The following is a 24,735-nucleotide window of genomic DNA, read 5'->3' on the forward strand; positions in this document are numbered from 1 at the left end:
TAATGTATTGTAGCCATTGGTGACAGCGGATGAAATGAAACACGTAAACAATACAGGTAATTCTTAGACACACATTCTAAACACATTGTGCACTGGATTATTTAATGTTAGGCACTTTAAGTAATTTCTACACTTGTAGTGAATAAAACCCTAATGTGGTAGTCATAGTGGATGTTATTGTCTTTAAGTTTTACATTGCCACATTACCAGTGTGTGTGTATATATATATATATATTTAGTTAAAGTCAGTTTTTAAATTCTGCTTTAATTTCTAATTTGGAAATAGTGGGGGTAATGGATGAGTGAAAAGCATGCTATTAAAAATCATGATTGCCCGAATTAGAAAAAGAGTGCTGATAAAAAGTGAGCTTTTTAAATTCCACTTTATTATATCTCATCTCATCTCATCTCATTATCTCTAGCCGCTTTATCCTGTTCTACAGGGTCACAGGCAAGCTGGAGCCTATCCCAGCTGACTACGGGCAAAAGGCGGGGTACACCCTGGACAAGTCGCCAGGTCATCACAGGGCTGACACATAGACACAGACAACCATTCACACTCACACCTACGGTCAATTTAGAGTCACCAGTTAACCTAACCTGCATGTCTTTGGACTGTGGGGGAAACCGGAGCACCCGGAGGAAACCCACGCGGACACGGGGAGAACATGCAAACTCCGCACAGAAAGGCCCTCGCCGGCCACGGGGCTCGAATCCGGACCTTCTTGCTGTGAGGCGACAGCGCTAACCACTACACCACCGTGCCGCCCACTTTATTATATAATTTTTAAAAAATTTTGCATAGTGTTGTTCGCAATACCTTAATGGATCCAGGTCTTGCTTTGTAATAATGAATGAAAACCAGTTGTGAATCAGTGAGCCTTCGACACCCATGACCTGTTGCTGGTTCACCAATTGCCCTTCCTTGGATCACTTTTGGTAGGTACAAACCACTGCATACCGGGAACACCCCACAAGATGTGCCATTTTGGAGATGCTCAGACCCGGTCATCTAGCCATCACAATTTGGCCTTTGTCAAAGTCACTCAGATCTTTACTCTTGCCCATTTTCCCTCCTTCTAACACATCAACTTCAAAAACTGACCGTTCTCTTGCTGCCTAATATATCCCACCCCTTGACAGGTGCCATTGTAATGAGATAATCAATATTATTCACTTCACCTGTCAGTGGGTCATAATGTTATGGCTGATTGGTGTGAATATAATGTTTTACACAAGTGTAGCCTGTTTATATTAACATACAGGTATCTGATTGATTTGTTGACTACATGGAGAGCGATGATTAAAAAGTAAAAATTGTGGATTAATGTTGATTTAATACCGTTGCCGATTAACTAATCACTGTTGTTTCAACAAGATTTTTCTCTCTGGGATTTCCTCCAGAAACCGCCCTAAATCACTGCACGGAACTGTAAAGTTGTGTTCTTCATCTTCTGTTTGTAGTGTTCATCGAACTGCTCATTCTGAGCCACAGTGAAGTGATTCTTCCAGTCGCCAACTTTACCTGAAAATGTGTTGAGATAATGTCGGCAAAAGCACAAACACAAATCACTTTACACGACTTTTTTTTGTAAACCTACCTTTACGCAGGAATTGAGAGACAGTGAAGTCTAGCGATGGATCATCAGTGAGGTTAGTCAAAGGATTCGCTTTCATGACATCAAATTGAACACATCTTACAATCTTCTTCCTCTCTTCTTCTGATGTGGATAGACCAAGAAAGGAGCAAAGGTTTTTGATCTCACGTCCAGTGTCCTGAAGGACCAGTAAAGTAAAACCTGATCATAATTATTGCCAAGAACATATATTAATATATTAAACATAACATTAATTAAGGATATAAAATTTAAACATTGTTTTATTGATGAATAAATCACATTTTTTATTTGTAACCTGCCTTTATGACTTCACACTATTTTTCTTTTAATGAAAGGCAATTAGAATCTGAGAAAAGGGGCACTGAAGTGTCCAGGAAATTATAGCTTTGACACCATCACAGCATATGTAGAAGTAAGCTTCTTAGTAAACTTTCCCAGTCCTGGGTGTGATTCCTTTTGCCTTCTTCCGATACCTGGTTGCTGTTTTTCTTGCATATCTTTCTCCTTTGCATTACTCCTGTTGATGTTCATTTCTTGTTGCTCTTTTCTCCTTAGTTCTAATTTACAGTTGTGCATTTGGTTTTGACAGATGCTTGCCTGGGTATTGTATCTACATACCTCTATTTGGATTCCTACACTTGTCTATAAAATAGATTCCTGCGTCATCCACATTGTTTCTTTGGCACTGCTGCAAATCAAGTGTCTGGTTTCCTCTTGTGTACTAAACTCTGCATTCAGGGCCTCACCTCCACCAGATCCTCATAGAAGACATAGTGGATTTTGGAGTACGTCTGTTTCTTTTCCCACCATCCACACACATGGTCGTACCAGGAGCCGAACACCACTGTCCGTACAGTATAGAAAATATTAGGACAATCTGATGGAACAGGTTTTTATTGACTATACACAGGAGTCAATACTTTTTTGCTCACTGCAGCACTTTTCAAAACTTTATTAAATGATGCACAAAGTTCTGTTTGCATGTAACTATAAAATGCCCAAACTGTGTAAACTAAATTTAGAAAGTTAACTTGTTACTATTCTTTGGAAAAAAAAAAACCAAACCAAACCACAAACATGTCACATTCACTTATTCACTCACTCTTTCCACCTTTGAATCTTTGTAAGAAACTGTTCCAGTCTCCTGGCTCAGGTTGAAGCTTCACCATGTGGTCAAAGTGGAAATAGGAAACAACATTGTCCTTAGCATTGCGAGCGACATAAATGATCTAGACACAAATAACATACTTTGTGTCACTTGAAAAAATACATACAGGGAAAAAATCACTATAGTATGTATATGCAGATAGCTGGTTTTAGTATAAATACACAGGTGGTTATAGAAAATTGCGTGTGCTGATTGGTTGAGAAATTTGGACTATTTCTCGATAATTGCCTCAAGCGACTCGGCAAAATGGCAGGCAATCGCTTAATCAGCGTAAGTGAGGAAGAATGACAAATTATGAAAGAAAATGCTGTTCCTAAAAGCACTAAAGATTCTACAAAGTTTGGTCTAAAACTATTGAAAGGTAAAGTGGAAATGTGATTTATTTTATCAATTTCAAAACAAAGTATTTTATGAGTCGGCATAGATAAGTGACACAAGTCTGCGAGCACCTTTATTACATTTGCATGCCGCTTTTGAAGATTGAAATAAATTATTTTTTAAAAGGAAATTTGTAGTTTTTTTCAATAATTACCTGTGTATTTATACTAAAACAATTATCTGCCTCAGGTTCAGTGAATATCAGTGATTTATTATACATACAGGACACTTTTTCGATGGAATAAAAACATGTATTCTATTCCCTTCTCGCGGGTTTCATTCATTTGGTTTGATAACATACAATATTGTTATCATATCGCTTATCCTACGTATATTATGTTCCTCTCCCAATGGAGAATGACCATGCAATATTGTTACAATATTGCACGTTGTCAAGACAACATGGCGTTACATGTCGGAGCTCATGTGAATATCCAATGGCCAAACTTTTCTGCTGCGCATGTGCAGAACCATTTCTTTGTCTGCTGGGAAAGGGAAAAGATGAGGCTAATCCAGTGCTACTGCTAGGATTAGCTATGCTATAATTAAGCACTAAATAAAGAAACTGAAAACTGAAACTAAAGACACGTTGAACACCCAAAAGCTACCAAAAATTTATTAGACATACTTCACGCATATTTACAAGAGCAAAACATAATAACGGACATAGAAAAACTGGAAAAGAGACATGTCGGGGATGTAAAACTTCTGCGCTAGTGAGTGACTGTGACAATTTGCAAACAAACATGGCCGCCAGGTTTGCATCATTAAAAATGGAAGATTTTGAGAGAATTTTGGCTACCAGTAGCTCCATTGTGTGTAGCTGTCCTTGTTGATTTTAAAAGCAATGAAGTAAATTACATAAGAAAGTGAATACTTTAGTATGAGTCAAAAATACTGGGGCGAGCATGCGTGGAAGAAGAGTCTGGAGACAGAAATTTTAGGTTTCTTGGTTGTTAGCCTGTGCTGCTTGCTCTCAATAGCACTGGCTTGACTGCGCTAGCGTTGGCCAAACTACTGCTGAACACTACACCAGCTGGAAGGTGACTACACTGCTGCACTGCTGAACACTACACCGGCTGGAAGGTGACTACACTGCCATGCTAACAGCACCAAATTGCGGGTAAGTTAGCACTGGCCTTTGCTAACACGACTGATGAATGCTACACCGGCTGGAAGGTGACTGCACTGCCACACTAACAGCACTGAGTCATGGGTAAGCTAGCACTGACCTTTGAGAATGATGATATGAAGAGAGTGTAAAATAATAATAATAATAATAATAATAATGGCTTTTTTGTGGTCTATCAGATATATTCCATTCAGCTACCATGATATTGAACTCATCTTCAACTCATTTAATATCATGCTAGCTGAATGGAATATATCTGATAGACCACTCAAAGCCAGCCAATATTATTTAAATAATAACCTCGACTTCATCTTGATTATTATTCACTGATATTCACTTCGCCTTTGGCGAATACTTGTTAAATATACATAATGTAAATATGTATACATCAATTATAATTCATTCTAAGTTAACTGTAGGTCATAAACTTCTGATTAGTGAGTAGGTTTATTATATTATGCATACATTATCATTTCTATAGTAACTCATTTTAAAGATGAGTTTAAAAAACGTGTTGAAAAACATATCATTATTATGGTCAAGCTGTCTGTTAGGAGAGTTTCTTTTTAATTAACATTCCACAACTTTAAATATAACTACACATGTTCTCTGACGCAGCACCCCATTCAGTGCATGTATTTGACTATTGCACATGGGCTGTTTTCCTGATATTTATAAAAGGAGAAGTCATGCAGAATTCATGAAGAAGTGTATTTCCAAAGTAATGCCTGAATATTTAGCTGATGATAACAATATGGATGGAACATTTGAATTTGATGGCCATTCTTGTGTATTGGAGCCAGGAAACAGCCCCTGTGTGATAATCGACTACAGATAATTTACTTCCTTTCTCTTCTTAAGGGCGTCTTTGAAATGCAATAAATGTACATGTCACAATCAATGCGGTTTTATTTTGTAGCATGTTTTCAAGGTACATTAAAGGGAAACTTTGGGATTTTTAAACCTGGGTCCTATTTTCCCACCTTTTGGGGTCCAGATTTTTACTGGGAACAAACCTGATGGAATTTGGTCCAGTATCAAGTTAGAACGCTATAACCAGCAACTGCAAAACAGCTGCACAATGTAATGTAAAAAGAATCAGTCTAATCTGGCCCCCTTTAAAAAAAAAGTTTAGACATTCCTGGCTTAGAGGAACAGTGGTGACAAGTTGAAGCACACAGTAATAGATAAACATTCTTACAGGATTTGTTGGTAAAAGAAGCACAAAATTATAGCCATAAAGATGACCATGAAATTAAATTAGCACCTTTATGACCAAGTCTTAACAAAATCTGCACATCTCATCTCATCTCATCTCATTATCTCTAGCCACTTTATCCTGTTCTACAGGGTCGCAGGCAAGCTGGAGCCTATCCCAGCTGACTACGGACGAAAGGCGGGGTACACCCTGGACAAGTTGCCAGGTCATCACAGGGCTGACACATAGACACAGACAACCATTCACACTCACACCTACGGTCAATTTAGAGTCACCAGTTAACCTAACCTGCATGTCTTTGGACTGTGGGGGAAACCAGAGCACCCGGAGGAAACCCACACGGACACGGGGAGAACATGCAAACTCCACACAGAAAGGCCCTCGCCGGCCCCGGGGCTCGAACCTGGACCTTCTTGCTGTGAGGCGACAGCGCTAACCACTACACCACCGTGCCGCCAAATCTGCACATTGTTAGGTCAATTCATGATGGAGCTCATCTCATCTCATCTCATCTCATCTCATTATCTCTAGCTGCTTTATCCTGTTCTACAGGGTCGCAGGCAAGCTGGAGCCTATCCCAGCTGACTACGGGCGAAAGGCGGGGTACACCCTGGACAAGTCGCCAGGTCATCACAGGGCTGACACATAGACACAGACAACCATTCACACTCACACCTACGGTCAATTTAGAGTCACCAGTTAACCTAACCTGCATGTCTTTTGGATTGTGGGGGAAACCGGAGCACCCGGAGGAAACCCACGCGGACACGGGGAGAACATGCAAACTCCGCACAGAAAGGCCCTCGCCGGCCACGGGGCTTGAACCCGGACCTTCTTGCTGTGAGGCGACAGCACTAACCACTACACCACCATGCCGCCAAATCTGCACATTGTTAGGTCAATTCATGATGGAGCTTCTGTTTGGAAAGCTTTTATCTAACGAGTTAACTTTCACCATATTATCTAGAATGGTTTATATTTGGACGATGCTAAAGAATGCCTTGTAGCCACATGTCTGCTGCTAGTTGTCACAAATGGTTAGGGATCCTTAATGCTATGGGCAGGCATCTTGTGTAATTTATTAGGTCTACTGGTTGCTTTGCAGGGCTGTACAAGAGCCAATGTACCATATATGAGGTAATTTTACTGGACGAGGACTAGATGCACCCGATGTTGCAGTTAGTCTTTTCAGTAATATGGGAATATTAGTATTGTTTGATGATCACCGGGATAAAGTCAAGAACCTTCCAATCACCAAATTAATACATTATTGAATCTTTATGGAACGTTTAGGAGCACAGACTGTAAACTATACTCTTTGAGGCATTAGTGTACACCTCACTAATGCCTCAAAGAATGGGAATTTTTTCATTTCAAAGCATGGTTCAGTAACCCTCCTCAATCCAGGACTTGTATGCCAGCATTCCAAGAAGGCTTAAAGCTGTTTTGGAGACAAAGGGTAGCTCTATTTCTTATTAAGTCCTTGTTATTAATATATTGTTACATATTTCCGTTACTTTATCCACCCATGTATGACTAAGAACACTTCATAATTCTGTTAATGAGTACCCTGCAGTTCTGCTCCCAGAAGGCCTTGGGTAGAAACTGAACAGGCAGATGAGTTTTGATGATACGAGGAGAGGTAGGCAGTGTATCTGCCATGTCTGTTCCTGTGGGAATTAAAACAGTCAATATAAAACAGTATTTCTCTCTCACACACACACACACACACACAAAAAAAAAAGCTAGTAAATTTTTTTTTTTTTTTAAGATTTTGATCCCCTTCTACATGCATGAGCTCCCAGATGCCCATGATTGGCTACTGTCACTGTGGAAGAGAATATGCCACACCTCTTGCCCTGAGAGCATGGCCAATTTTCCTCTCTTGGGGCTTATTCACACCTGGAATTAACATGTCCTGGGTGATCTGATTCTAAGTGGGCAATGCCACAGATAGGTGTGGCATTGTCAGTGTTTGGACTTGCAATACCTGGAAGATGGGGCAAAAACCTGTGCCACTTGGAAGCTGATAATTTGTTGTGCAACCCGGTTATTGTATTTTTTCTTTTTTCTCCTTTTTTTGTTTTTCACTTGAATTTTGTTGATTGCTATATCACATTACGTAAATGTTTAAAAAATAGCTGACATGATTTATCTTGGTGTCATCTTATATATATTTCAGTATCTGGTGTGACCCCCTTGTGCAGCAGTAACTGCAACTAAATTTTTCTGGAAACTGTTGATCAGTCCTGCACACCGGCTTGGAGGAATTTTAGCCCATTCCTCCGTACAGAACAGCTTCAACTCTGGGATGTTGGTGGGTTTCCTCACATGAACTGCTTGCTTCAGGTCCTTCCACAACATTTCAATTGGATTAAGGTCAGGACTTTGACTTGCCCATTCCAAAACATTAACTTTATTCTTCTTTAACCACTCTTTGGTAGAACGACTTGTGTGCTTAGGGTTGTTGTTGTCTTGCTGCATGAACCACCTTATATATATATATAATTTCAAATAAACCCTGCATTTTTAACAAGGGTGTGTAGACTTTATATCTACTGTGCATTAAACAATTTTAATTATTGGCACATTGATGTGTTTTAAGAGGGAAAAATTCATTCCGTAAGGGCAGCACTCTTACGGAATGAATGGGTTCGATTTGTACTGACAAAGAGAGGTAACTTCAAGTGTTTAGCCTGTTGCTTGAATTTATTAGTTGCCCTTAGTCTTTTATCCTTTTCATTCATAGCAGTTCTGAAGTTTTATGCAAGGCTAAATAATGGCAGTAATTACATACTTTCACTGCAGCCGGCAGGAACAGGTGGCGCGTTGTCTCATCTCATCTCATTATCTCTAGCCGCTTTATCCTTCTACAGGGTCGCAGGCAAGCTGGAGCCTATCCCAGCTGACTACGGGCGAAAGGCGGGGTACACCCTGGACAAGTCGCCAGGTCATCACAGGGCTGACACATAGACACAGACAACCATTCACACTCACATTCACACCTACGGTCAATTTAGAGTCACCAGTTAACCTAACCTGCATGTCTTTGGACTGTGGGGGAAACCGGAGCACCCGGAGGAAACCCACGCGGACACGGGGAGAACATGCAAACTCCACACAGAAAGGCCCTCGCCGGCCCCGGGGCTCGAACCCAGGACCTTCTTGCTGTGAGGCGACAGCGCTAACCACTACACCACCGTGAGGTGGCGCGTTGTGCCATATGCATTGTACGCAGCAAGCGCGCAACAGCCAGGAATTTGTTAGGGTTCACCTCCAGAACTAAGTTGCTCATAAAACTACAAAGTTTTCCGGTTCTAACAGTAACAAAAAAGGATGGTGCACACCCTTTACATGTAGTCTGCAGTGCAATCCGGGAATACAGTATGTTATTATGTGGATGCATGAAGTTCCCACGCCCTGTTCAAATCCAACAGGACTTGCCCAGCTTGCTTTCGGGTCACAAGCAAAAAACCCCCTAAGCTCAGACCTCCTATTAAATATAAATTTATACCATAAACTCTGACTCAGTCCCACATAATGATTTATTTTGTTTATTTTTTAAATCTTATTAATTAAAAAACGGCGGGTATCTTGGTATCTGCAATATAATGAAGTCACAATTCCAAGTAGCCATGTACTAAAACTATTTTTTTTGAATGGAGGTGTGCGCACCGGGAGCCCCCCCCCAAAAAAAAGTCACACCATGGGGGTCAGCATGCAATTACCCTTATTTATTTTTTACTAAAATTCCGATGCTGTAGATTTAATGAGAGGGTGGAAAGGCTGTTTCTGTTTGTGCCAATGATGCAGTATTTGAAGAAGGAGGCGCTGCTATTTGTACTGCAGTAGACACAGATGCGTCGGCTGTTTTGACTATAGCACACTCAGATGAAATACTGAAAGAAGGAGCGAGTGGTTGCTTAGACAGTTTATTTTGTTTACAGGCAATATTTGATGGAAGATGGATGTGTTACTAGTACCTGAAGATACAGTATAACTTGAGCAGCGGACATTTCGCTCATGTTGTGAGAAAATCTCTTTCAGAGCCTATAAATACAGAAAAAACCCAGTGAGTTAGTTGACAGAGATACAGTGGTGCTTGAAAGTTTGTGAACCCTTTAGAATTTTCTATATTTCTGCATAAATATGACCTAAAACATCATCAGATTTTCACACAAGTCCTAAAAGTAGATAAAGAGAACCCAGTTAAACAAGTGAGACAAAAATATTGTACTTGATCATTTATTTATTGAGGAAAATGATCCAATATTACATATCCGTGAGCGGCAAAAGCATGTGAACCTTTGCTTTCAGTATCTGGTGTGACCCCCTTGGGCAGCAATAACTGCAACTAAACGTTTCCGGTAACTGTTGATCAGTCCTGCACACCGGCTTGGAGGAATTTTAGCCCATTCCTCAGTACAGGACAGCTTCATCTCTGGGATGTTGGTGGGTTTCCTCACATGAACTGCTCGCTTCAGGTCCTTCCACAACATTTTGATTGGATTAAGGTCAGGACTTTGACTTGGCCATTCCAAAACATTTACTTTATTCTTCTTTAACCATTCTTTGGTAGAACGACTTGTGTGCTTAGGGCCATTGTTTTGCTGCATGACCCACCTTCTCTTGAGATTCAGTTCATGGACAGATGTCCTGACCTTTTCCTTTAGAATTCACTGGTATAATTCAGAATTCATTGTTCAATCAATGAACAATGAAGCAAGCTGTCCTGGCCCAGGCCCAAACCATGATACTACCACCACCAGGTTTCACAGATGGGATAAGGTACTTATGCTGGAATGCAGTGTTTTCCTTTCTCCAAATATAATGCTTCTCATTTAAACCAAAAAGTTCTATTTCAGTCTCATCCGTCCACAAAACATTTTTCCAATAGCTTTCTGGCTTGTGCACATGAATTTTAACAAACTGCAGATTAACAGCAATGTTCTTTTTGGAGAGCAGTGGCTTTCTCCTTGCAACCCTGCCATGCACACCATTGTTGTTCAGTGTTCTCCTGATGGTGGACTCATGAATGTTAACATTAACCACTGTAAGAGAGGCCTTCAGTTGCTTAGAAGTTACCCTGGGGTCCTTTGTGGCCTCGCCAACTATTACATGCCTTGCTCTTGGAGTGATCTTTGTTGGTCGACCACTCCTGGGGAGGGTAACAATGGTCTTGAATTTCCTCCATTTGTACACAATCTGTCTGACTGTGGATTGGTGGAGTCCAAACTCTTTAGAGATGGTTTTGTAACCTTTTCCAGCCTGATGAGCATCAACAACGCTTTTTCTGAGGTCCTCAGAAATCTCCTTTGTTTGTATCATGATACACTTCCACAAACATGTGTTGTGAAGATCAGACTTTGATAGATCCCTGTTCTTTAAATAAAACAGGGTGCCCAATCACACCTGATTGTCAACCTGATTAAACTTGGTGCTGTGTGAGACGGCTGCCTCTCCAGTAGCTCTATAGTTTTTAGCTCTTTTAACCTCTTTTTTCCCACCTTTTTACTTTCTGCTCTTCTTACGAAGACATGGTGTGTTTTTCTTCATATCCCATGGATATTTTTAACTTTAACATGCAACCAGGAACCAGTTTTTTTCTCTTATTTGAGAGAGAAGCTGCTGGCCCTGAAAACAATGGGATGAGCCGGGATATGACACCCCATCCCGGTGGAGCTGAGGAGGAAACCCAGGGGCTGCAAAGCTGGGGCTAAGCTAAAGGCTAGGCTAGTGGACAACCGGCGGTACTACAAACCATCCATTCCCTCCGTTATCATGGGGAATGTGAACTCGCTGCCGAATAAAGTCGACGAGCTATCCGCATTGAAAAACCAGCGGATGTACCAGGAGAGCAGCTTATTTATTTTTACAGAGACATGGCTAACACACCTTGTACCGGATGCTAACTTGGACCTGCGGGGATTCACTGCTGTAAGAGCCGACAGAGACACTAAAGCATGTGGGAAAGGCAAAGGTGGGGGACATATCATTTATGTGAACAACCGCTGGTGTAACCCGGGACATATCTCCGTAAAGACAGTCTTATGTTGCCCGGACTTGGAGCTGCTAGCCGTTAGCCTGCTGAGGGAGTTCAGTCACGTGATCACATCTGTGTTTACATCCCTCCGAGGGCTGACACAGCCGCTGCATGTGAGAGGATTCACTCTGTCACAGCAAGGCTGCAGACACAGCACCCTGAGGCATTTATGATAATTTCTGGGAACTTTAATCATGCTACTTTGGACTCTACTTTGGCTGCTTTTTACCAGGCTGTGGACTGTCCAACTAGGAACAACAGGACAATTGACTTGCTGTATGCTAATGTGAGGGATACATACAGAGTCACACCCCTCCCCCTACTAGGGAAGTCTGACCACAACCTGGTTCGTCTACAGCCGAAGTACATCCCCCTGGTTCAAAGGCAGCCTGCAACAACTAGCTCCATCAGGAGGTGGTCCCCTGAAATGGAAGATGCCCTCAGAGACTGCTATGACACCACAGACTGGGATGTGCTGCTTAGCCCACACTGTGAGGACATAGAGGGGCTGACACACTGTCTGACAGATTACCTCAACTTCTGTGCAGATGTGGTTTCCCCCGCTAAGACTGTACGGTGTTACCCTAATAACAAATCATGGGTAACACAGGAAGTCAAAGCTGTCCTCAAGAGGAAGAAGGCCGCCTTCAGGAACAGGGACAGGGAGGCGATGAAAGCAGCACAGCAGGAGGTGAAACGCTGCATGAGAGAAGCTAAGGACGGCTACAGGAGAAAGGTGGAGCAGAAGCTGAAGGAGAACAGCATGAGGGAGGTCTGGGAAGGTGTGAAAACCATCACAGGCTACAACACAAAAACTAGAGTCGTTGAGGGGACAGTGGAGAGGGCGAACGAGTTGAATGACTTCTTCAACCGGTTCAACCAGCCCACGTCCCCCCACCCTCCCCCTCACTGCAGCCATCTCTCCTTCTTCCCTCAACATACCTCCCTCCAGTCATTGCAGCAGCCCCCTCCTCCCCCACCTCAACACAGACTCCTCCATGTATTACTGCAGACCAGGTCAGAGGTCAACTGAGGAAGCTTCACCCAGGAAAGCAGCAGGCCTGGACAAGGTGTGTCCCCGACTACTGAAGACCTGCACTGCTGAACTGGGTGAACCACTCCAATGCATTTTCAACCTCAGCTTGCATCTGGGGAGAGTGCCCACCCTCTGGAAGACATCATGCATTGTTCCAGTTCCCAAGAAGAACTGGCCCAGTGAGCTGAATGACTTCCGACCAGTGGCACTCACTTCGCATCTGATGAAGATGTTGGAGTGGCTCTTCCTCAGTCTCCTCAGACCCCAGGTGCAACATCCCCAGGACTGTCTGCAGTTTGCGTACCGGGCAGGTGTTGGTGTGGAAGACGCCATCCTCTACCTGCTACACCGAGCCCACTTGCATCTGGATAAGGGAAATGGCACAGTGAGGATCCTCTTCTTGGACTTCTTCAGTGCCTTCAACACCATCCAGCCCCTTATGCTTCAGGACAAACTGAACAGGATGCGAGTGGACCCCTGCCTGGTCACCTGGATCTCCAGCTACCTCACCGACAGGCCGCAGTATGTCAGGCTGAAGGACATCACGTCTGATACTGTGATTAGCAGCACTGGAGCACCCCAAGGCACGGTGCTGGCCCCTCTTCTCTTCACCCTGTACACCATGGACTTCTGCTACAACTTAGAGCTGTGTCACATTCAGAAGTTCGCTGATGACACAGCCATCGTGGGGTGTATCAGGGATGACAGAGAGGAGGATTATAGGAGCCTGGTGAGGTACTTTGCTGCTTGGTGCAGCAGGAACCATCTGCAGCTCAACACCTCGAAGACCAAGGAGCTGGCCATTGACTTTGGGAGGTCCAGAACAAGGTCATGACCAATTCTGATCGAGGGAGTCGAGGTGGAGGCTGTGGATTCCTACAAGTACCTTGGGCTGTGGCTGGACAGCAACCTGGACTGGACTTACAACACCAACCACCTGTACAGGAAGGGACAGAGCAGGCTGTACTTCCTGAGGAGGTTGCGGTCCTTTAACATCTGCAGGAAACTACTGTGGATGTTCTATCATTCCGTGCTCACCAGTGTCCTGTTTTACACCGTGGTGTTCTGGCGGGGGGCAGCACATCCAAGAAGGACACATCCAGGCTGGACAAACAGATCAGGCGGGCTGGCTCTGTGGTCGGCATGAAGCTGGGCTCTCTGGTGATGGTGGCAGAGAAGAAGACTATGGACAAATACTGAACATCATGAACAATCCCAGTCACCCTCTGCATACCGTCATCAGCAACCAGAGGAGCCTGTCAGAATGCTCCTTCCCAAGTGCAGGACTAACAGACTTAAAAACTCCTTTGTCTCTCACGCCATCAGACTGTACAACTCCTCTCTGGGGGGGAGGAGGGGTAACAGGAGGACAGAGGATGGGAAGGAGCAGTAGCATAGCCTGACAATAAACAAAACTGGACAATGTGCAATATAATGTGCAATACCTCTTCCGTTGGCCCTTCCCCCCCTTCCCCATATCTTATTCTTATTCTTTTTCATATTTGTATATGCAAATACCTAATTTAATTTAATTTAATTTATCTAGAAATTTTTTCTCTATTTCTATTCTCTGTTTATCCTGTAATGATGCTACTGGAATTTTAATTTCCCTGAGGGAACCCGCCCAAAGGGATCAATAAAGTTCTATCTAATCTAATCTAATCTAATCTAATCTAATCTAATCTAATCTAATCTAATCTAATCTAATCTAATCCCATTGATTGAAAACACCTGACTCTAATCTCACCTTCAAATTAACTGCTAATCCTAGAGGTTCACATACTTTTACCACTCACAGATATGTAATATTGGATAATTTTCCTTAATTATCAATAAAAATTCAATTTTGTATCACTGCTATGCAGATGATACCCAAATTTATTTTGCTCTATCACCAAATGATTATGCCCCCCTTGAATGTCTCTACCAGTGTATTGATCAAATCAATAGGTGGATGTCACAAAATTTTCTTCAGCTGAACACAGATAAAACAGAAGTAATTCTATTTGGAAAAAAAGATGAAAGACTCAGGATTACCACTATTCTTGACACAAAAGGGATTAAAACTAAAGAAATGGTTAAAAATCTTGGTGTTTTCATTGACAGCGAGCTAAACTTTGACAGTCACATGAAAGCAATCACTAAAACGGCATTTTATCACCTAAAAAACATTTCCACACTAAGAGGACTTATGTCAAAACATGATCTGGAAAAACTAATACATGCCTTCATCTCTAGTAGGGTTGATTACTGCAATGGCCTTTTCACAGGCCTGCCAAAAAAGACCATCAAACGACTTCAGCTGGTTCAAAATGCAAGCGGCTAGGGTTCTCACACGAACAAAAAGAACAGAGCACATTACTCCAATTCTAAGGTCCCTTCACTGGCTTCCAGTAAGCTACAGAATTGACTTTAAAGCATTGCTGCTGGTGTACAAATCTCTAAATGGTACAGGGCCCAATTACCTCTCTGATATGTTGCAGCGGCCTAACCCAATCAGATCTACCAGATCGCAACAGAAAAATTTACTATTAAAACCTGTTGTTAAAACAAAGTGTGGTGAAGCAGCTTTTAGCTACTATGCAGTACAGCTATGGAACCAACTGCCAGAGGACATTAAAAATGCTCCTGCTGTTGGCAGCTTCAAATCTAGGTTAAAGACCAAGCTGTTTTCAGATGCTTTCTGTTAAATAATTAATATTTTACTTTTTTTTTTTTTTTTTTTTTTTTTTTATACCCCTCCTAGAACTGCCACCTTATTGTGGTGGAGGGGTTTGTGTGCTTGAATGATCCTAGGAGCTATGTTGTCGGGGGCATTATGCCCCTGGTAGGGTTTCCCAAGGCAGACAGGTCCTAGGTGACAGGCCAGACCAAGAGCAGTTCACCAAAAACCCCCTATGGAGAAAAAATCTAGGACCGTGACGTCGCCCGGTAGGACGCAGCCGGGGCCCCACCCTGGAGCCAGGCCCGGGGTTGGGGCTCGTATGCGAGCGCTTGGTGGCTGGGCCTTTGCCCATGGGGCCCGGCCGGGCTCAGCCCGAAGAGGTGACGTGGGCCCGACCTCCTGTGGGTTCACCACCCACAGAGGTAGCAGTAGGGGTTTGGTGCAATGTGGATTGGGTGGCAGTCGAAGGCAGGGGCCTCGACGACCTGATCCCCGGACACAGCGGCTGGCTGTTGGGACATGGAATGTCACTTCGCTGGGGGGGAAGGAGCCTGAGCTTGTGCGGGAGGTTGAGAGGTACCGGCTAGAGATAGTCGGGCTCACCTCCACGCATAGCTTGGGCTCTGGAACCCAGCTCCTCGAGAGGGGCTGGACTTTCCACTTCTCTGGAGTCGCCCGTGGTGAGCGGCGGCGGGCTGGTGTGGGCTTGCTTATAGCTCCCCAGCTCAGCCGCCATGTGTTGGAGTTTACCCCAGTGAACGAGAGGGTCGCCTCTCTGCGCCTTCGGATTGGGGAGAGGGCTCTTGCTGTTGTTTGTGCCTACGGGCCAAATAGCAGTATAGAGTATCCGGCCTTCTTGGAGTCCCTGGGAGAGGTACTGAGGGGTGCTCAGACTGGGGACTCCATTGTGCTACTGGGGGACTTCAATGCTCATGTGGGCGACAACAGTGACACCTGGAGGGGCGTGGTTGGGAGGAACGGCCTCCCCGATCTGAACCCGAGTGGTGTTTTGTTATTGGACTTCTGTGCTAGTCACGGTTTGTCCATAACGAACACCATGTTCGAGCATAGGGGTGTCCATAAGTGCACGTGGCACCAGGACACCTTAGGTCGGAGGTCGATGATCGACTTTGTAGTCGTTTCATCTGATCTCCGGCCCTATGTCTTGGACACTCGGGTGAAGAGAGGGGCTGAGCTGTCAACTGATCACCACCTGGTGGTGAGTTGGATCCGCTGGCGGAGGAGGAAGCTGGACAGACCTGGCAGGCCTAAACGTATGGTGAGGGTCTGCTGGGAACGTCTGGCCGAGCACTCTGTTGGGGAGGTCTTTAACTCCCACCTCCGGGAGAGCTTTTCCCAGCTTCCGAGGGAGGCGGGGGACATTGAGTCTGAGTGGACTGTGTTCTCTACCTCCATTGTGGACGCAGCTGTTCGGAGCTGTGGCCGCAAGGTCTCCGGTGCCTGTCGTGGCGGCAATCCCCGAACCCGGTGGTGGACACCGGAAGTAAGGGATGCCGTCAAGCTGAAGAAGGAGTCCTATCGGGCCATGTTGACCTCCGGGACTCCTGAGGCAGCCGACGGGTATCGGCAGGCCAGGCGTGCTGCAGCTCGGGCAGTTGCGGAGGCAAAAACTCGGAACTGGGAGGAGTTCGGGGAGGCCATGGAGAAGGACTATCGGTCGGCCTCGAAGAAATTCTGGCAAACCGTCCGGCGCCTCAGGAGGGGGAAGCAGTACTCTGCCAACACTGTTTACAGTGCGGGTGGGGAGCTGTTGACCTCGACTGGGGACATTGTCGGGCGGTGGAAGGAATACTTTGAGGATCTCCTCAATCCCACCGTCATGTCTTCCACTGAGGAGACTGAGGCTGATGACTCAGAGGTGGACTCGTCCATTACCCAAGCCGAAGTCACTGAGGTGGTTTGCAAGCTCCTCGGTGGCAAGGCACCGGGGGTGGATGAGATCCGCCCTGAGTATCTCAAGTCTCTGGATGTTGTGGGGCTGTCTTGGTTGACATGCCTCTGCAACATCGCGTGGCAGTCGGGGACAGTGCCTCTGGAGTGGCAGACTGGGGTGGTGGTCCCTCTTTTTAAGAAAGGGGACCGGAGAGTGTGCTCCAATTATAGGGGAATCACACTTCTCAGCCTCCCAGGGAAAGTTTACTCCAGGGTACTGGAGAGGAGAATTCGACCAATAGTCGAACCTCGGATCCAGGAGGAACAATGCGGTTTTCGTCCTGGTCGCGGAACACTGGACCAGCTCTATACCCTTCATAGGGTGCTCGAGGGTTCATGGGAGTTTGCCCAACCAGTCCACATGTGCTTTGTGGATCTGGAGAAGGCATTCGACCGTGTCCCCCGTGGTATTCTGTGGGGGGTGCTTCGGGAGTATGGGGTTCGGGGCTCTTTGCTAAGGGCTGTCCGGTCCCTGTACGAACGGAGCAGGAGTCTGGTTCGCATTGCCGGCAGTAAGTCAGACCTGTTCCCAGTGCATGTTGGACTCCGGCAGGGCTGCCCTTTGTCACCGGTTCTGTTCATAATTTTTATGGACAGAATTTCTAGGCGCAGCCAGGGGCCGGAAGGAATCCTGTTTGGGAACCACAGGATTTCATCTCTGCTTTTTGCGGATGATGTTGTCCTGTTGGCTTCTTCAAACCAGGACCTTCAGCATGCACTGGGGCGGTTTGCAGTCGAGTGTGAAGCAGCTGGGATGAGAATCAGCACCTCCAAGTCCGAGGCCATGGTTCTCGACCGGAAAAGGGTGGCTTGCCCTCTCCAGGTTGGTGGAGAAGTCCTGCCTCAAGTGGAGGAGTTTAAGTATCTCGGGATCTTGTTCACGAGTGAGGGAAGGATGGAGCGTGAGATCGACAGGCGGATCGGTGCAGCCTCCGCAGTGATGCGGTCGCTTTACCGGTCCGTCGTGGTGAAGAAGGAGCTGAGCCAAAAGGCGAAGCTCTCAATTTACCGGTCGATCTACGTTCCGACTCTCACCTATGGTCATGAGCTTTGGGTAATGACAGAAAGAACAAGATCGCGGATACAAGCGGCTGAAATGAGTTTCCTTCGCAGGGTGGCTGGGCGCTCCCTTAGAGATAGGGTGAGAAGCACAGTCACTCGGGAGGAGCTCGGAGTAGAGCCGCTGCTCCTCCACATCGAGAGGAACCAGCTGAGGTGGCTCGGGCATCTTTTTCGGATGCCTCCTGGACGCCTCCCTGGGGAGGTGTTCCAGGCATGTCCCCCCGGGAGGAGGCCCCAGGGAAGACCCAGGACACGCTGGAGGGACTATGTCTCTCGGCTGGCCTGGGAACGCCTCGGTGTTCTTCCCGAGGAGCTGGCCGAGGTGTCTGGGGAAAGGGAAGTTTGGGCTTCCATGCTTAGACTGCTGCCTCCGCGACCCGGTCCCGGATAAGCGGAAGAAGACGAGACGAGACATTTTTTATAATCTTTACTTTCTCTGCATGTTTTAAATTTACTCTAACTTTATTCTATTTTATTCTGCTAGTTTTTTTTCCCTTTCTCTTTCTTTTTCTCCTTTTTCTTTTTGGCATTTTAATATTTTATTTCTACTATTGTTTAATTCTTATTATTTTCTTTTAATTCTTTTAATTCTTTTAATTAATTATTTTAGAATAAAGATAAAATTATTTTATGTAATTTTATTTCTCTATTGTTTACTGTTTTTGTTTTTACTTCTGTAAAGCACATTGAACTGCCATTGTGTATGAAATGTGCTATATAAATAAACTTGCCTTGCCTTGCCTTGCCTAATTACTAAATGACCAAGTATAATATTTTTATCTCATTTGTTTAACTGGATTCTCTTTATCTACTTTTAGGACTTGTGTGAAAATCTGACAATGTTTTTGGTCATATTTATGCAGAAATATAGAACATTCTAAAGGGTTCACAAACTTTCAAGCACCACTGTAACAGGACAGCGTGTCCATTCATTTGATTTTGAAATCATGTTTTTAGATGCAATATAACGTTGCACATGTTTCAGTGGGGGGCGGCACGGTGGTGTAGTGGTTAGCGCTGTCGCCTCACAGCAAGAAGGTCCTGGGTTCGAGCCCCGGGGCCGGCGAGGGCCTTTCTGTGCGGAGTTTGCATGTTCTCCCCGTGTCCGCGTGGGTTTCCTCCGGGTGCTCCGGTTTCCCCCACAGTCCAAAGACATGCAGGTTAGGTTAACTGGTGACTCTAAATTGACCGTAGGTGTGAATGTGAGTGTGAATGGTTGTCTGTGTCTATGTGTCAGCCCTGTGATGACCTGGCGACTTGTCCAGGGTGTACCCCGCCTTTCGCCCGTAGTCAGCTGGGATAGGCTCCAGCTTGCCTGCGACCCTGTAGAAGGATAAAGCGGCTAGAGATAATGTGATGTGATGTGTGATGTTTCAGTGGACAAAAAGGCAACGACAAGATTCAGAAATACACAGGGAAATTTATAAATTATAAATTAATCTTGCAATGGCCTTTTCCTTTGCGCCAATTCCATGATTATTGTAGAGACTTTACCTTAAAATTTCAAACAGGTTCAATTCACCTTAAAATCAACTCTCTGTAAAGGGACACTGCAAGAAGATCATAGTCTGTGAAGATTCTCAGTCATCCAGTTCATAGTAAACTGTGGGTGGTAAAAGAGAGCAACTGGACTTGCTTGAAGATTCTTGAAGAAGTTTCACCTCTCATCCGAAAGGCTTCTTCAGTTCTGTCTGACTCCTAAGGTGTTGTTGAGTCACCCTGTTGGTGTGAATCACTGGGGGCTGGGTGTGAACGGCCAGGAGAGTTGTTGGGGTGATCAATGGTTGTTGGTTCTCTCTGTCCTCCTGTGAGTCACTGAAAACAGCTGGGTTTTGGTGTGCCTTCAGTTGTCTGGGAAGTGTGCCAAGGACTGCATTGTAGGTGGCTGATAAATGGTGTCTTAGACCACCACCTCTGTTCAGTGATGGCCATTCCAGGTTGACAAAAATGGCTTCTTTAACTCCTTGCTCATACCAACGATCCTCTCTGGCTAAAATGCACATGTTGCAATCCTGAAATGAGTGTCCTTTGTTGTTAAGATGAAGATAGACAGCAGAGTCCTGGCCTGAGGAACTGGCTCTCCTGTGTTGAACCAAGCGCCTGTGAAGCGGTTGTTTTGTTTCCCGAATATACGAGTCCATGCATTCCTCACTGCACTAAATTGCATACACTATGTTGTCCTGTTTGTGTCTGGCTATTCTGTCCTTAGGGTGGACCAGTTTCTGCTTCAGGGTGTTACTGAGTCTGAAATGTACCAGAATGTTGTGTTTGTAGAAGATCCTCCTGAGTTTCTCAGATAGAGCAGAAATATAGGGAATGACAATGTTCTTGCATTTGTTCCTGTTATCCTCCTTGTCTGTTATGTTCTTTTTTCTGCTCTTGAAGAAAGCCCAGTTGGGATACCCACAGTTCTGAAGTGCTTTCTTGATGTGATTTTGCTCCTTCTCTTTTCCCTCTACCGTTGTAGGAATGTTCTGAGCCCTGTGTTGCAAGGTCCTAATGACCCCCAATTTGTGTTCCAGTGGGTGGTGTGAGTTGAAGAGTAGGTACTGGTCTGTGTGTGTGGGTTTCCAGTAGACCTTGATGCTAAGGCTTCTGTCTTGTCTAATGTGTACATCACAATCCAAGAAGCCTAGATTATTCCCACTGACATCCTCCCGAGTGAAATTGATGTTGATATCCACTGCATTGATGTGCTTAGAGAAGGCTTCCACGTCATGGGTTTTGATTTGATTTGTGGTGAGGTTCATTCTATCCAGTAAGGTGCTGTCTTGAAGGAGTCATTTTCTAACAGATTCGACTGCTTCTGTGGTGGGAATGCAGGTGAATAGAGAAGTGACATCATAGGAAACCATGGTTTCATCTGAGTCTAGTTTGAGGTCTGCAACTTTAGTAGCAAAATCTTGGGAGTTTCTGACGTGATGCGGCGTGTTACCAACAAGAGGAGCCAGGATAGTGGCTAGGTGTTTGGCAATGTTATAGGCGACAGAGTTTATACTGCTGATGATAAGTCTGAGTGGAGCTCCTTCCTTGTGAATCTTGGGGAGTCTGTATATGAGAGGAATGGATTCCCCAGGGTACAATCTGTAGTACAGAGATCGGTTGATGGCTTGGTCCTTTTCTAGTTGTTGCAGGCAGCTAACAACTTTCTTTTTGTAACAACTGGTGGGGTCCTACCTCAAGGTTTCATAGGTGGTTATGTCGCTGAGGAGACTGGCCATCTTTGAGTGGTAGTCCACTGTGTTTAGCACCACTGTGCATCTCCCTTTGTCAGCAGGAAGGATGATGATGTTCCAGTCTCTTTGAAGCAATGTAAGAGCCCTCCTTTCTTGGCTGGTGAGGTTGGAAGGGGGTGCTTTCGCACTGGACAGAGCAGCTGATATCTTCAGTCTAAGTTGTTCTGCATCTGTGTTGGTCAGACTGTTGTTTCTTATGGCTGACTCTGTGGCTGTGATGAGGTCTACCACTGGTATCCACTCTGGTGAAACTGCAAATTTAAGTCCCTTGGATCAAACATCTTTCTCTGGTTGGGTGAGTACCCTGTCGGACAAGTTCTTCTCCCATTTCTCTTCTATGTCCAGTTGTGTAGCCTGGTCAGATTTCTTCCTCCAAGTCAACATTTCTGTCTTGCTGGAGGAGTTGGTTTTAGACAGCAATGCTTGAAATTTGCGCATCTGTCGTTCCTTGCCTTTGGTATGTTGTGAAATCTGTGCCTTCTCAGCGAACTCAGAGACTCGTTCCAAAACTTCACTGGGAAGAAGTACTGTCAACTCTTCAAACATCAGTTCAGTCTTGTTCTGGAGAGCATCTGGAGAGCATTTTTGTCAAACTGGAATGGCCATCACTGAACAAAGGTGGCCATTCCACCTAAGACACCATTTATCAGCTACCTACAATGCAGTCCTTGGCACACTTCCCAGACAACTGAATGCACACCAAAACCCAGCTGTTTTCAGTGACTCACAGGAGGACAGAGAGAACCAACAACCATTGATCACCCCAGCGACTCTCTAGGCTGTTCACACCCAGCCCCCAGTGACCCACACCAACAGGGTGACTCAGTGACACCTTAGGATTGCTTTTCATCCATGAGAGGATAAATACCTGATACTCCCTATTAGTCAGACAGAACTGAAGAAGTCTTTTGGATGAGAGGTGAAATGTCTTCAAGAATCTTCAAGCAAGTCCACTTGCTCTCTTTTACCACCCACAAGAAGTTCATAGGTTTTGGAATTTTGAAAAAATTCAAACAAACAAACAAACAAACAAACAAACTAACTAACTAACTAACTAACTAACTAACTAACTAACTAACTAACTAACGGTAATTGCGCATTGACCCCCCCCACCACCACCATCACCACACTTAACTTTGTAGCACAAAATAGAAAGGGTCTACATGGTCTTAATTGGTACTGTTAGAACCAGAAAAGGCTGTAATTTTATGAGCAACTTAGTTTTGGAGGTGAACCCTAACAAATCTCTGGCTGCTGCATGCTCACTGTGCACAATGCATATGGCACAACGTATGAAAGAAGTGAAGCAAAGGAAATGTGTGGGTGGCATGGTGGTGTAGTGGTTAGCACGGTCACCTCACAGCAAGAAGGTTCGGGTTCGAACCCAGCGGCCAGCGAGGGCCTTTCTGTGTGGACTTTGCATGTTCTCCCCATGTCTGCGTGGGTTTCCTCCGGGTGCTCCGGTTTCCCCCACAATCCAAAGACATGCAGTTACCGTAGGTTGACGTGGGGCGGCCTTGGGCTGAGGTGCCCTTGAGCAAGGTACCAAACCCCTGACTGCTCCCCGGGGCGCTCTGGGCTGCCCACTGCTCTGGGTGTGTGTGTGCATGTGTTCACTGCTTCAGATGGGTTAAATGCAGAGGATGAATTTCACTGTGCTTGAAGTGTGCATGTGACAAATAAAGGTTTCTTCTTCTTCTTCAGTGCATATGGCACAACGTGCCGCCGGCTCCAGTAAAAGTGAAAGTACCTATTACTGCCATTATTTAGCCTCATGCCTACCAAGTGAGGTTACAAAGATGACAGTTACAGAGAGACACTGCTTTATCATAACTGTGAAAGTTGAACACCAAATCAGTAAAAAATGAATAAGCAAACTATGATTTGTACAATGTATTAACTTCCTGGGTTCCAGAAAACGGCTCGAGCAGTTGTTGCTCCACTTCTTCATGAGCGACTTGGCTTGCATATTTGTCCGCCTCTTTCTTCATGGCTATAGGTTCAAAATCGTCCTCAGACAACCAACCAAATATTGAGGACGAATTTAAAGAGCTTTTGTCATCTTTTTCAAAAGAATCAGTATCAAGAACGCATGCCATTGCAGAGAATAGTATAGAGCCTGTGTGGACACAAAAGAAAGCAGTGGTGCATGTGATGTCACACATGCAGCGCCACTGACCTGTAAATTGCTGCGATCTAATAATGGTGGACAAGCTTTTAGTGATATTTGGAACAGTATTCAGACGCAAAAAAGTTATTTTTTGAACCAATTTTTTAAAAATTTATCAGTTATCTTTATAACCTATTTGAGCATATCACACACAGAATACCCAGGATTTTATAATTAAATTTTCATTAGACTAGCACTTTAATGTTTTGACATACATGTAATGACTCTAGTAAAATTGTTAAGATGTCTTGGTGGAGACATTCTGACCTGTACAATAGGGTGGGTAGATAAACTCTAAAAATGGCACTCTGTCACAGATCGAGACAAATTTTTCACGCTCAGGACATGTCTGATGAAAATACAGTAGGTCAAGAATGTAGCACATCCATGTGGTGCCTGAAAAGGAGAAGCGCTTATCAAGTCAGGTTGAAAAACTAAAACTTAGCAATGAACAACTGAACCATATATACAAGTTACCAGCTTTGGGGTAAGTTGCAACAACAATGTCATCTGGTTTAGCTTTAAAGTTCTGGACTTTGTCCCAGTTATCCGTGAAAGCATGTGTCATGGACACACCATGGAAGTCAATAAGCTTTGGACGCGACAGATCCATCTGGGAGAGACAGAAATTGCTGGAACATAAATATTTGTTGAAAGCTTGTACTTGATCACACATTTACTGACTGTTGTATTTGTGTAGAATCCAAAGCAGAAGATTAACATTTTTTAATATTTGCAGCCAAACTGCAGTAGTATTTTAGCAGAACAGAATGACTAATAAATCCAAATATCAACAGGCAGGTTTGTGTATATGACTCAACGTGTTATCAAGTACATAAATAGTATGAATCACTCTTTAAATGTATGTGATGACCTAATAAATGACCTTGAAATGATAGAATTAAACAATATAAACAATGCATATATACTTTTACGTGCTCAGCTATACAAAATAATCAAATATTTAAAGTTATAACTCACTCTTGAAAAGTGTTGTGTTACACGACAGCCTTTTCCAACAGCCTTTCCGTCTTCGGACCTTTGTTTACTTTGT

At 44.4% G+C, this 24,735-nt stretch overlaps 1 protein-coding gene across 1 annotated transcript; it reads right to left on the minus strand.

Moving 5' to 3' along the window:
- Positions 1-739: 739 nt before the first annotated feature.
- Positions 740-24,709, minus strand: LOC132892957 (cytosolic sulfotransferase 2-like). The gene is made up of 8 exons (XM_060931550.1): positions 24,663-24,709; positions 24,159-24,294; positions 23,949-24,077; positions 7,086-7,186; positions 2,722-2,848; positions 2,366-2,463; positions 1,602-1,776; positions 740-1,525 (listed from the first exon to the last, which is right to left on the minus strand). The coding sequence occupies exons 2-8, from the start codon at positions 24,292-24,294 to the stop codon at positions 1,413-1,415; spliced, it is 879 nt and encodes a 292-aa protein (XP_060787533.1). The 5' UTR covers positions 24,663-24,709; the 3' UTR covers positions 740-1,412.
- Between the last annotated feature and the right edge of the window lie 26 nt (positions 24,710-24,735).

This window comes from Neoarius graeffei, chromosome 10 (assembly GCF_027579695.1).
Source record: "Neoarius graeffei isolate fNeoGra1 chromosome 10, fNeoGra1.pri, whole genome shotgun sequence".
Classification (NCBI taxonomy): Eukaryota; Metazoa; Chordata; class Actinopteri; order Siluriformes; family Ariidae; genus Neoarius; species Neoarius graeffei.

Bases quoted from the DNA above. Each gene is read 5' to 3' on its own strand.
- LOC132892957 (XM_060931550.1), bottom strand. From the start codon at position 24,294: ATGGATCTGTCGCGTCCAAAGCTTATTGACTTCCATGGTGTGTCCATG. The intron at 2,464-2,721 runs GTGAGTGAATAA...CTGTACGGACAG, and splicing joins AAGATTCAAAGGTGGAAAGA to TGGTGTTCGGCTCCTGGTAC. The intron at 1,777-2,365 runs GTGAGGCCCTGA...CTGGTCCTTCAG, and splicing joins TCTATGAGGATCTGGTGGAG to GACACTGGACGTGAGATCAA.